Source organism: Hakea prostrata, chromosome 8, assembly GCF_041222555.1.
Source record: "Hakea prostrata isolate BN-2017 chromosome 8, UWA_Hpros_2, whole genome shotgun sequence".
In the NCBI taxonomy this organism is placed as follows: domain Eukaryota; kingdom Viridiplantae; phylum Streptophyta; class Magnoliopsida; order Proteales; family Proteaceae; genus Hakea; species Hakea prostrata.
In genome coordinates, this window is record NC_142607.1 from 1,835,483 (window position 1) to 1,849,799 (window position 14,317).

General features: G+C 38.7%; 1 protein-coding gene across 1 annotated transcript; it reads right to left on the reverse strand.

Moving 5' to 3' along the window:
• Positions 1–2,197: 2,197 nt before the first annotated feature.
• On the reverse strand, positions 2,198–13,254 carry LOC149006188 (calcium-dependent mitochondrial ATP-magnesium/phosphate carrier protein 2-like). The gene is made up of 4 exons (XM_089165195.1): positions 11,965–13,254; positions 3,408–4,193; positions 3,205–3,295; positions 2,198–3,093 (listed from the first exon to the last, which is right to left on the reverse strand). Exons 1-4 carry the CDS (start codon positions 12,425–12,427, stop codon positions 2,901–2,903), a joined length of 1,533 nt encoding a protein of 510 aa, XP_089021321.1. The 5' UTR covers positions 12,428–13,254; the 3' UTR covers positions 2,198–2,900.
• Between the last annotated feature and the right edge of the window lie 1,063 nt (positions 13,255–14,317).

Genomic DNA, 14,317 nt, shown 5'->3' on the forward strand with positions numbered 1-14,317 from the left:
TTTGTAACTCATTCAAACACAGTGAAGGATTTGTGGGAATAAATATGTTGTACTCTAGTCAAAATAATTTGTCCAGGATATATGAGTTGTTGCAAGAGTTCTACAGGGTTGATAGGAAAGGTAGATTTCAAACCCACTAATTTGCTGATTTCATTTCAGGAAGATGTATGAAGAGTTGAACTCCATACTGGGCTCTCTCTCTTGATGTACAAACAATGCAACAACAAAGTAAACAGCTTGTAGTAATGGGCTTCTTTGGAGGTCTAGGAAAGGAATTCGACTCCGTTCAGGTAGAGATTCTTGGAGGGGATTGAGTTCCCACTCTAGCTGACACTTTTTCATGGGTTTTCCGTGTAGCTTACAAGAATTCTTATCCTACTACACCGAAAGATAAATCTGCACTTGCAACCTTTAAATCCAGTCAAGGTTCTTCAGGAGGACAAGGAACAGAAAAGAATTGTATTGTCGAAACTCTTTTGGTAAGAATGCTGGCTCTCAAGCCCTTACTGATAGTTTAGAGCAAAAAAAAAAAAAAAAAAAACAGTCAAAATATTCTTATCAGTCAAAAGACTTTTGATTTGTAATAATACTTAACCATCGATGATTTAATAGTTTGTGTAAAATCAAATACACGGGGCACCAGAAGTTAAAATGTACCTATCACATGATGCCTTACTGGTGAAGAATTAAAATTTGGAAAACCAGGTTTTCGTCAAGGTTACATTTTTGATGCAGGGCTTTTTTAATTAATTCGCCTGCCACACCCCCCACCAAGAAAAAGGCTTTCTCAGATACCTTCTTATCTGGGAATAACTGCCACTATAACGTGCTTAAAGAGTGGATAAAACAAATACAACACTTTCATCGTGCTGTGCTTTTATTTTTGAACCTCTTCAATTCTGGATTATCCTGTTCACTTCTTGATACCACAATCATTCATTCTCATATTCTTTGATTGCTTGATCCTAAAATATCTTGTTCTTGAACTAAACATATTAGTTCTTGAATCAAATGCAACTGAACCATGAATTTATGTAATTGGAACTTGGAAGAAACCAATTACTTCTAAGACAAAGCGTATAAATAAACCACTGATCCAATTTGAGCTTGTGCTCCCTCCCCCCATTCCTCTTTCCTTTTCGGCTCCTTGGATGAGTAAATAATATATTGAAAAACCAGCAAGCAAATAACAATACCATTGATCCAATTTGAGTACCTGAAAGATCCCACTCGCAATCCTGGCGACCTAGTTTAAGCTGGTTTCTCCAACTCTCTGTGTGGGCGTGCAAACTAGTCATTTACTGAGGCTACGTTTGTTTGCTGGCATAAAAGTGGGGTGGGAAAATTCTTAAAAAAAGTGTAGATTCTTTACTTTTTCCTTAAATCTCAAAATGGTAGATTGTTTAATTGCTTGGAGTAGAAAAGTGAGAAACAAATTTCATTGATTTAAGAAAACTTGTCTAGTGATGTGACAACCCAACTTTTCTACCCTAAGCCATTTTAAAACTTACATATTTAGTAAGACTTTGTGGAAAAAACTGGAAAAAAAATAAAAAGTGAGACCCATCACTATCACTTTTCCACAAAACGCTTTTATTTCCTTTCCTTCTATCTCACCCCACTACACATGGGACCCACGTGTTTTTTTTTCCCACCCCACCTTTGCAAATAAACACAAAAGGATTTCTTTTTTTTTTTGGATGAATAAATAATTATATTAAAGCAAAGAGGAATACAAGGTCTTTAAGAAGAAGACCGAAGGGAAGAACTAAGACCCCAGGAGACAACAATAAGCCTGTTCCTTGGGGTATCATCGACGGGGGGTGGGGGATAGCTACCAATCTAGAAGAAACATCAAAGAAGATGGCATTCCAAATCTGGTCAAACGAGCGAGATTTGGAGGTCCATCTCCGGAGATTGCGCTCCCACCAAATGTGGTGGATTAGGGCACAAAACACTAGCTTACTAATCCGATCGCAAATGGAGGAGCCTGAAAAATTTCTCAAAATCCAAGACCAATCTTGACCAAATCCGAAGGAACGTCTCGAACGGGGCCATATGAAGGAAAGAGCTTTTCCCCAGATAGATCTGGAGAAAGGGCAGCAAAAAAAGAGGTGTTCAAGGTTTTCCACAGCGGACCAGCAGAGGATGCATTTTGGGTTAACAGGGATGTGGCGGTCAGAGAGGAATGCTTGGGTGGGGAGAGCAAGGTTGAGGGCTCTCTAAAGGGTAAGGGAGTGGCGGAGGATGTAGCCTTTGAACCAAACCAAGGGGGGCCAGGGAAGGTTTGGGGTTATGGGGCTGAACCAAAGGATTTCAGATATGCATTTCTGCAATTTTTCAGTCAACGTGTTCTTATGCATGAATTTTTGCCTTCCTGCTCATGGAAAACTTGAAAAGAAGAAGAAGAAGAAGAAGAAGAAAAAAGGAAAAAGGTGAACAAGGCAAACGAGCAACTTTAGTAGCCACTAACTTCAATTACTGGTAATAAACCATAGGCAGTGCTTGACATGCTTAAATTAGATAATGAAATTCAAAAAGTATACTAAACTACTGCAGCATTCTGTTTGTTATAGTGCTAGGCAAGTACACAAGGGGAAAATCAGAAAAGAAAAGAATTATATCTAACATAGGATGATCAGCTGCCATAAATTAATGTACTTTTGATATTTCTCATTTTTACTAGCTCGAAGCCTCAAACGGTCATGCAAAAGCTTCCTATCACAACCATGCACCTCATATTCTGACCAGAAAAGCAGCAGCTGTCATATGACCAAAATAATAATATTAACTACTCCATTAGTGACCTTATTCTTTCCATCATCATCATCATCAACGTCGTTACCAGAATTGTCACCTTTACAGTCAGCTTTGTGAATCATGGTAAAGCTACAGAAATCTTAATCAAGATCTAGACTCTTTTTCATGGATTCATATACAAGATAAGTAATGCTTGCAGATGGCACAACTTTGAGAAGATTTGGAAAAATTCCTCTGTAGAATCCCCTAACACCTTCATTATGGAGGGTCCTCCAAAACACATCTGACATTCCCTTATAAGCAGCATCTGTATTACAACGCTGAGCTTGCAGTCTATGGAAATAAAAGCTGAGTTAGCCTCCATGCATGAAGTCAACAAGAACAAAATGAACTACATCAACATAGACAAAATATGCGATGATCATTCATACTTCACTAACTTGCCTGGTTCTAATAACCTGTAAGGGGTATACGCATGTTGCTCCAAGGGCTCCAGAGACTGTGCCACACCCCAGTTGCACAAGAGGACCAGGTTCTATTATGTATTGCACAAAAATAATATATGGAGAATCAGATGCAGAGGCAGAACAGGAAATTTTTGAATGTAAAAGCAAATATCAGCAAAAGATATCCATGGATGATCTTACCACTGTCATGAAGAATATAACTTCTTGAAAAATCCTTTAAGGTCTCATATGCAGCAAGATCTATTCCTGCGTAAGGTATAATCCCCATAAGAGATGGAACAATGCCCCTATAGAAGGCTCGAGGACCCTCCTGAACCCATATGTCCCTTGTCAGAGACCCAAGTTTTGGAACTTTTCCACCTTCACAAACATAAGTCTGTAATCGTGTTTTCACAAGATCCATTGGGTAAATAACAGACTGTGCTACTGCACCTGCCAGACCCCCAGCAACAAGGCGCCCAGAAGTACCTATATCACCTTTATCTTCTCCTTTAGCATCGGCGATAAAATTCTTCAGCATTTCATAAGTATAAAATCTCATGGCACTTTCAGGTGCAACCTTCAGGACATTCAGTCCATTCCCTCGGAAAAATCCCAAGAGACCACCTTCTTTCCAGATGCCTTTCAAAGCTGGAAAAATACGGGCACGAGTCGTTTGAACTTGTAAAACCACCTTCAGTCTATCAAGAGGAGCAGTTGCTGTACGAGATGCGGCTCCTGCAACTCCCCCAGCGATCAAGTATTTGCTTGCATGGACATGCTTACTGATGCCCTCTGGAATAACAGCTTGTTCCCCAATATCTACAAGACATACCCTTTCCCAGTACTGATAAATGTTCTCAATAGTGGCCTCATGAGGATAAAGTAGGAGAAAATCTCTCCATTCTTCAAAAGTAATAATTCCATTATTGTCCTTATCCACATGCTCTACAAAGCGCACAAGTTCCTCTTCATCAATTTCAATCCCTGAAAAAGAGAAACTGCCATGACTTATAAGATGAAACAACTGAATCAAAAAAAGGTCGGATAACTACTAATTCTATTGCCAAGGACTATCAAAATGAGAGATCATCTGGCAGACCTCCGTGTTACACATATGCATCACTATCAAATATCAATGTCCCAATAGAATCTTAAACCCAATCAAACTATGCACTCTATATCCTCAACCATGGTAGAAGATCTCGCTCTCGAGAGAGATCTCGCCACCTTGAAAAAGAGAGATCTCGACCATCTCGGTGAGATCTCGGTCGAGATATACAATTTTTTGGCGTCAACTCGGTGGCCCATCTCGGTGGGTTTTAGGGTCCCAATTGGGTTGAAACTTGGTATTTAGCTTATTTAAGGCCTTTTGAACACGTTGGTGGCCTTGAATTTGTCAGAAACAACCCTATGTATGATTTCTAAGTCTACCCATAGTGTGAAACCGAAATGTAGTAGGATTAGGGAATGCAATGTTATACAACATGTAATATAGAACCTTTAAAGCATATAAATGAAAAGCAAGTATATCAAATGCATCAATTAACTTAAATGTTATCAAAATTCCATCCATATGAGTATCACAATCTCAATTTTCAAGAATAAAATAATTATACAACCATTAGAAGTTCTATATAAGTCATTAAATCATAAATTCATAAGACAAGTAGAGAATGATTGATCTTCCTTGTTGTAGATGTGCTAAGAGTAGTTGTAAGTGAAAATTCAGCCAAAATCTACAAAAAAAAAAGGCAAAAATTGAGAGTTCCAGCGAGATCCAGGGCGAGATATGGCGAGATCTCGAGCGAGATATCCCAACTCGTAGATCTCGACCTCCATCTCGTCTTGCCAAGGTGAAAAAACGAGATATCTCGCGAGATCTCCCACCATGTCCTCAACACTGTGAAAAGTATGCAACTTAAAGAATGTGCCCACTCCAAGACATTTTTGTCAGTAGGCTTACAAAATGGGTGATAGAGACCACCATAGTTGGTCTCACGATGCCAACCACCATCTAAGGGATATTGGGCCCCACTTGATTGACAATAAGGATATCCAGAAAGCCCTTCTGAAGTGGCTGCACAGATAACTGGGGCCCTAATAGTATATCAGACAAATCTCTAAATAAAAGTCTTTACATCCTGTTTCCTTAAAGGGAACTAAGGTGTAGTGGGAGAAGTGGGGTGAGAAAATGCTGATGTGGTACTTCAAAAACGCCACCCCAAGCTTTGATTTTTTTGGGGCAAACTTACAAAAACTAAGGGAACATCATTAATTGCTTTGTCAGTTAATTTAGAACTTCAAAATTGCACCCCCATTCTATCCAAAGTCTCACCAATTGGGTGGGATATTGATGTAAATCCAATTCTAGGGTTAGGATTTATTGAGAGGATTCTTTAGAATTCAGGATTTGCCCAGAATCTTTAAGCAAATAATCTAATAATTTTAAGAAAACCTAAGGATAGATGGGAACTGGAAGGAAGATAAAGAAACACAATTGGGATCCCAAGGTTTGTTAAGGGTTTTGAGATATCCAAAATCATTCCTATGGTTGATGGAAAGAAGAATGAAATAATTTGGATGATTAGGTAAGGTCTAGGGTAGATTGAGGGGATGATTCCAGGTTTTGGGGAATGGATTTTGGGCAATCTTTCTTGACTCTTTCCTTTTTCTTTTTTCTCTTTCTTTCATTTCTTTCTTTCTTTCTTTACTTTTTTTTTTCCTTTCGAGGCCCCCCTCAACAAAAACCCCAGTCCTTAATAACTTCTCATTCAATAATCAGATTTGAAGAATTACAAACAAACAATAGGCTATTTATAGCCTACTTAATAACTTCCCACCACATAATCTTGACCCTTGAAATAGAATCTAAATATCTAAAAGACACATACTGAAAATAAAAGATTAGATAAAACTCTAAAGAAGTTCACTTGAAAAACAACTCCTTAGGACACTCAACTGCTAACCACTAACTCAACAACTAATAAAGACAAATTTTAATCAAAAGCAAACTCCTAAAAAATAAGAACCCCTTCTTGTAAAAGAGTCTTGTCTTATCCATAACTTAACAATTGGAAACCAGCTCAAACACCACTCAAATTAAGAAGTGAAACCCGAATTGGATTTTAGGACTAAATATAGAATTAATTCCAGCAATAAAAAAGGGCTGAAAATGCCCTAAACACCCCTCCTAGACGGTTCAGCCAACCTAGGGAGGTTTCTTAGGGCATCTTGTGGGTCCCACTTGGGGTTCCGGCCAAGTGGCAAAATCGAGTCCACATCAGACTTTGGTTACCATTCATGGGAAAAATAACATGTGCCACTGTCTCAACAACCCTTCTCTCACCCACCTTCTAAACAAATGGGCCTTGATATTGACAGCAGAGTCAGTTTCCGGATTGATTTCCAAAGCAGGACGGAATGCAATTTGCAGTATTACAAAAAAATTGAAAAAATTCCACATCATCCTGTTTGGCCACCCCATGGTGCTTACTTTATAAAGTTGTTTACCTTCCAGAAGTTAGCAGATAACAAGGCCCTAATAAAACCTTCTTTCCCATATGTTGGTTGCATCGAGCAACTCGGTAGTAGAACTCTGCCACTCTTCACTAGTGAAGATATAGTTGTATCCCACAGGATCAGATGCCATTAACATTGTCCTATGGTTGACATTTGACAAAGGGAATAGATTTTGTCTGCTCTTCTCAGAAGTGTTTCTTTTTGCAATTGCTTCAGCTAGTTGAGCTATGTAGTAAATTGAAATGTTGGACAGTCACTACGTTTGTCCTTAGGTTTCACTAATATTATGCTTTCAAGTGCTCACCTCTTGCCGGTAGAGCTACTTGTGAGGTGCAAGAATGTTTTGGGCAGGGGCGTCTAGTATTGCCCAGACATTGGCATAGTGAGTGTTTTACGGCTACATTTTACCTACAAGATTAAATTGTCAGGGAAAGGCAACGTGAATGTATATTTAAGATTCACTTGCAGTTAGCAGGCCAAGCTTTCATGGTCCTTGAGCATGGAACTTACCTAGCACTGAGGGTGAAGATATGTAAGGAAATCTCTTCTGATGCACTTCCTAGGAATTGAACACTTCAGCTCCTCGCTTTGATTCAGTGATAGCTATCTTTTAACCTAAAATTCAAACTGTTTTAAGAAAGGCCAGCATTTATGTGTGTCAACAGGTTCATATATATATATATATATATATATATATATATGAACATTGTCACATAGGTAAAGATTGAGGAAATGAGATCCAAGCATGGTGTGTTCATTGAACTATCATCTACGACACTCCAACATTGACCTTCCTTTGGTTCCCAACGAACCCTTTCTCCATATGCATCCCCCAGCCCTCTTGGTTCTTTGCTTTAATAGCCTAGAAGACATATAAAATCATTATTTCTCCTGCCTCTTCTCAACATTTGGCCGGGTTTTAGCAAGCTGTTGGCCCCTCTGGAAGGAATCCACTCTACGGCTTTGGATTGATATGACCTTCTTAGGGACCTTGATTTGTGACAATGGAGCGAAGCTCATTTTTGCTGCCACTACCTGCTATTTCTCACATTGGATGGAGTGTAATTTTTGCAGAGGAATATCCAAGTATCATTCTTTTGACAAAATTTGGAAAGCCCCTTCTGTTGATGTTGCTTGAAGCTTCCATTCTACCTCATTGTAATGTTTTAAATACCCAAGGAACATGCTCATTGTTGTCTAATGGAGTTACCCTCTCCGAGTCTCATAATTTTTTTGCACCCTTTTCTCTTCCCCTAGTGGATTCTAACCCCCTACTTGGGGACAACCACCACCTTAACCTTACTTCAATTCAATGAGGCCGGCTACAAGATCCTATATGGTTAAACAAAAGAGTCAAGATGAGTAACAATAGCATATTTAAGCATTTACTTTGTTGTATTTCTTAATTCTCAAATCTCACTACTTCTCACAATTGGACTGAAGTTACACCTGATATACTCTATCTTCCTTCTATTTATCTTAAAACCTCTTGATCTTGAAGCTGATCTCCAGAACTCCAACTTTGGATTAATCCCTTCCTTTGTTTTATCAATCAAACAATATCATCAACTGACAGCATATACCAAGGTATCTCATCGCGGCTAGTAAAGATCATCCATTCGAGTGCAAACAAATAAGTGCTTAGAACTGACCCTTGGTGTAGCCCAATTGTGATTGGGAATTCATTACTTTGCATTTCTGAATTCTAACATTCATCTACCCCCCCCCCCCCCCCCGCGTACATGTCCTTAACTATATCCATATAATTACTTGAGCTCCCTCTCTTCCTTTGGTTCTGCCAAAATAGCTAATGTCTAGAGACCACCCCTGGCCAAACCCCCATTTCAGGGGTATTTTGGTATTTTTTCCAGCTCTTTTAGGGCTCAAGAAGGGTCTGGTTGGAAACCCCTCAATCCAAGGGTTATGGATCTATCTTTATTTTATTTATTTATTTGGGTTAGTATTTTGTGAGTTATGAAATAGTCCCCATCCATTTTAAATTCTTATTTGAGTGTGTTTTCTTAGTTGAGTTTGAGTCAAGTTCTTCTCTGTAAAGGTCACAAATAGCCAAGTATTCCTTGTAATTCTTCAGTTTTGGAATGCACAAAAATTAGAGTTTTGTGAGACAGAAGGTTGTGGTTCTCTTTGGGAGGGTGACATCAGATTTTTGAAGAATTCTTCATCAACACAGCAGCCTACCTTCAACTCCAAGTAAGTAAACAGCAACACCAGCCCCTTCCTAACCCCCTCCCTCTTTTTGACCACCGCAAGCTTCTCCTCACCTCCACATATACTTTTATTTTCCAGATTTTTTTCTGCAATTTTCAGACTTTTTCTTAGACCTAAGATTCAAGGTCAGATCTACGGCAATCTAACCGTTAGATTTGTCCTAAACTTTAGTAACATCATCCCCATAAACCGTCCACCCTAATTTCAACCCACTCAGACTAAGCCCTAACCTAACTAAGAGTCCTAAGCCAAGTAAGAAACCTAGTTTGAAGTATTGAACCACAGCCTTAAAGGACTAATTCTGAAATTGTAAAACAGAAAAATCAGAGTTAGTTCTAGCCTAACCGAACCCTTGAATTGTTCCATACTCAACCCTATAAGCCTTAAAGCATACAAACCTAATACAAACCTAACTTGTGAAAACTCTGTACTTTTTTCTGCTATTTTTGAGAACTAAACCCAACTTAGTCCCTCTTCTACACTCTGAAACCTTGAGAAGAGTTCTGAAATTACAGAACAGCAGTGCAGCCCATCCTCCCTCCAGCCAAAACCCTAATCCCTTATTTTCCAGTCCTTTCTTATTACAATTAAGACCAGGAAATTGAGTTAGAGAAAGGTTTAGAGTGCTAGAATTCACCCTACATACCCTATAAACATAGTTCCCTTTGCTGGAAATCCTGGGCAGCCCTTAGATTTAGGGAAATTCCCATGTTACCTTTAACCCTAAATCTGGCTTTAAATCATTAGCTATCTAGGGACTCTAACATATGCTTTTTCCAAGTCAATAAAGATCACATGGGAGTCCTCTTTTGTAGTCCCTAAAATTTCTATAAGCCTCCTCAGAAGACAAATAGCTTTAGTCATTGATCTTCCTGGCACAAATCCAAATTGGTTGTTCAAAATAGCAGTTTCTCTTCTTATGTGAGCTTCAATGAATTATTCCCCATAATTTTATTGTATAGATCATAAGTTTAATACCTCTCATTATCCATGAGGCATTAATGCTTTGGTTTATCATCAAATAGAATAGCATAAAAAATATTTCCCATAAGAACCTTAACCCCAGAAAACATTAGGTTAAGTAACTATTCTACCTCCTTAAGTTCCCAAATAAGCTCCGCTAAATGTACAAATCTCTAAATCCCATACACCATGTTGACCTGGTTTCCAAACATTAAACCACCTGATCAACATAATCTCTTAGTTTTTCTCCCTCAAAATCACCAGAATTCCGGGGATTACAGAGTGTAGCTTTTTATATAATAATGGTGAAAGCTTAAAAGCAGAAAGGTATCCGTTGGACCAGTAGTTGGCATAGGTTTGAGCAAACATTCTCCCAGCTTGGAAATAGAAAATTGCTCTTCTACATGCAGCTTTTGATCAGATCTCTTGTCTCTAATTTAGTCACAGAAAAGATGGGGGATGTGTTTTTCTCTTGAACAACTTGATTAGCCATTCACTATTTCACCGCAGTTGGAATTTTATTCTCTCCAATCATGGTTATAGACTTGTAATGGTTGGCCCAAATATGATTCATATTGGTATTAGTGGACCTGTAAACGGATCGGATTCAGCTTGAATACACCACTATCCGAATCCGAATCCAACAACCAAAACCGCTATCGGAATCCAATCCTGACATCCGGCAGAAATTTACAAAAGGTATCTGGATTCGAATATGAAACTTTATCGGCTATTGAATATAACAATCCGATCCGATGAACTATCTGATTATTGATTGTTGATTGTCATTTTTTCAATTTCTGATTTCCGATTTCCAAATCCAATTATCAGCCCTTTTAGAGAAAAAATGATTAATACATTACTCTAACAGGATAAAAATGTATATAATCCGATCAGATAAGCAATTATCCGAATCCAAATTCGGTGCTTAACAGACAAATATGGATATTTTCTGGTAAGAAAAATTCCAGATTCGGACACCCTTAAATGAATACAAATGTGAATTCGAAGGCGGATTTCAACTATCCATTTATAGGTCTAGGTATTAGGCAAGAACAATCTACAATCCATCTAGCTGACAGCTGGGAAACATACAATTGCACACTCCCTCAGTCCCAAGGCCAAGATACATCACAGCAACTCTGACTGAAGTAAAGCTAAATTATTACCTATCTTTGGCCCACTCAAGAAAAAAGAAAAAAGAAAATCTTATTACCCATTTATCTCTTCAGTTTCTTTACTTTTCCTTTCATTCGCTGAACTTGTAGTATTCCACTGAAAATTTCGCTAATTTCACCATGACAGCACTAAGGGTCAGCACGGTAACACTCTGTTTCTAGGTCATGTTTCTATTCCAGAATCCAGTTCTTGCTTTTCTATTATTGGGCCAAATTTCTTGATAAGGGCTCAATAATGCATGGGAAATTCTACTTCCAAGGCCATAAAAGAAGCACAACATGCTTGTTAGCGTAAGGACATCCTATTTCTAGAACTAAGAAAAATATGGAATACCTAAAATTTTAATGGGATAGAGGTGATAACGGTGGTGGCCATGGTGGAGGTTGTTGTGGTAGAAATGGTGGGGAGGTGGTGGCAGCATTCGTGTGTCACAGAGACAAGAGTCACGGAGATAGTTTGAACACCCCCATACCCTATTTCAGGAATTGAGGAGTTCCAAATTGGAGGTTCTTTTTCTTTTTCTTCTCCCCACCCCTTCTTTCTTTGGTCCCAGTTAATTCAAAAGAAAGTGAAAAAAAAAAAAAAAAAAAAAAGGAAAGAAAAAGTAAAAAGGAGAACTAGAGAAGCGTAAGTGAAGTAATGTTATTGCAGACCAAAATATCCCATCTCAAATCATAATCTTATCTCAAAAAATGCTAATTGACAATCTTAAGACAAAAAGGATAACCACCTGAGGGAACCCTTGGAAGGCCTTTTCCCCCCTCCCCAATTTCCTATGAACTTTCAACTTCAGTATATAGTAAAATACCGTTTTTGAAACCTAAACAAGAAAGAATATCGGTAGAGCAAAGAAAATATTGTATACCTGCCCTCACAAGTGCATCCCAGAGCTCTTCTGGTAAAATGCAACCATTGTGTTCCACGTCAATAGCTTGAAAGATGCGATAAAGTTCAAGCTCCTTGTCATCCATGTACCGTCGAAACTCCTGGAAATCCACCCTACCATCTCTGTTTGCATCACACACCTTTAGGAGCTCCTTAGCGTACTTGTATTCAGCTGGTATCTGGAGTGCTGATAGTCCTGCTTCAATCTGCGTGTAGTCCAAATATCCAACATTGGCGACGTCGAAAAAATTAAACAAGCTGCGGATCCTCAACTCCCTTTCTTCTTTAGTTTCTTGCGATGCCAGAAGCACATGATCCATGGTTACCGGCCCGGATTTCTTAACAGGATTGCAACTACCCGAACGGTTTTTTTTCTCAGCGGCGTCCTTTGCCTCCATTTTTGGAAGACCAGCATGTGCGATGGCCTGTCCCGCACCGGACATTCTTTAAAGCAACCGACTCATAAAGATAGAGATCCCGTCAATTTGTACGTCTTCAACAATGTTGTTTGCAGATCGAGATTAGAACCGAACAAGAGTTCCGTTAACGAGAAGCATAAACGGCCACAGAATTTCTTCTAAGCAAGAAAAGCATGAGCTGCACCACTTGTGTCTCTCTAATAATGAAAAATCAAAGATCTAAGCCGCCTTTAGTCGGAAAAAAAAATAACTGAATTCCTTAATCAACCGGACCTTCCCTAATTTTTGTAGAAATTCCCGAAGAAAAATTGGAGGAAGATCTACCGTCGGGTCACAATAGCCAGAATTTGGAGGGCAACTGAATCCCTCTCTATCAACCACAATTAGGAAAAAGAACGATCTGTAGATGAACTAAGTGAAGATTAACAATTCAGGAATCCGTCAGTGTAAGAAACGAGAAACGCATGAAAAAAATCAATCGATAAAATTGGAAAGAACCAAAAGAGGAGGAAAAGAATGTGGGCTTAGGTGATGTCGAAGAGGAAATTCAAGTTCTCTTCAGAATCGGAAGTGATCAGAGAGCTCGCAGCAAGGTTGCAGAAAACATCGAATTCCGGATAATGTTTGTTCAATCAGACCGGACGTTGCAGTGCCGGCTAACGGAGCATCTCCGGTGGCGAAAGTAGAGAAGAAGAAGAACGGAGAATCCACGACCACAACCATGAACACCGGTCCATATCTCATACACACGACGACGGACGGTATCAATGGATCAACCCTTGCAGTTGCAGCCTTGCCAGGTGAGACACAAATACAGAGTCACAGAGACACAATATTTATTTACCGAAAAAACAGCAAAGATATAATTTCTTTTATTAAATTTTTTTATTTTTTATTTTTCCCTTCTTAACAAATAACAAGTCATGAAAATAAAAAGAATAAAAGAAACCGAAAAACAAAAGAAGAAGAAATTCCTTTTTTATTACTTTACTGGTAAGAAAGACGAAATTCCTGTCTCTCCAGTCTCTCCGCTTAAAAGTGATTCCTGCGCGGTTCGGATATTCTTGTCCCGATATGTTTTGATTCTCTCTGGACTCCTCCACACAGTATTGTAGCGTAAATTTGAGCACCGCGCACTGACTCAACCCATTAAACAATATTCAAAGTAAAGCACTAAACTCCCGAATTTCCCTTTGGAAAATTAAAAGAATTTATTAGCATAATCTATAATGGCGCTTTTGATATTTGGAAACGAAATAATATATATGCTTACATATGAACTCTTCATTTTTTTATTTTATTTATTTATTTATTTATTTTGATGGGCACCGCCACCGCCGGGTTATATTAGCCGCGGCGCGCTTTGGCATATGAACTCTTCATTGGTCGTTATCAATGAAGCAACTCTTATGAAAGAAAATATTGCATGCTACACGATTCAAATTTCAATCCAGATGACCCAAGAAGGATGAGAAAATTACCAAAAGTAACCACTCATTAATTAAAAGTCAAAAGTAGTCAAAACAGTACCCATTGTTTATTTTTGACGGTTCTGTCTCCTTTTCTTTTCTTCTCTTCCTACGGTATAAGTATAACTCCTCTTTTACTCCGGCTGAAATAGGGGCTGCAATGCAATGATGGCTGTTAATAATTTCAGCCATTGTTAAGAGTTAAAATTAAATATGAAAACGTTAATGTTTTAAATTGGTTGAACCACAACCACTAAAATCAAGAATTTCCCCATTCTAGAACCGTGAACTACCACCACTTCCTCTCCTCTGGGCTCTGCCCATGGTATCTTTCACCAAATCACAGCTGAACTCCAGTGCTGAAGCAGTGGCAAATTTGAGAATAAGAGTCCAACCCCACTCTACGGTTCTACCTGCCCATTCTGTAGAACCCCTTGTTAGTTTT

Bases quoted from the DNA above. Each gene is read 5' to 3' on its own strand.
- LOC149006188 (XM_089165195.1), bottom strand. From the start codon at position 12,427: ATGTCCGGTGCGGGACAGGCCATCGCACATGCTGGTCTTCCAAAAATG. The intron at 3,296-3,407 runs GTAAGATCATCC...AATACATAATAG, and splicing joins TTATATTCTTCATGACAGTG to AACCTGGTCCTCTTGTGCAA. The intron at 3,094-3,204 runs GCAAGTTAGTGA...TTATTTCCATAG, and splicing joins TTACAGGTTATTAGAACCAG to ACTGCAAGCTCAGCGTTGTA.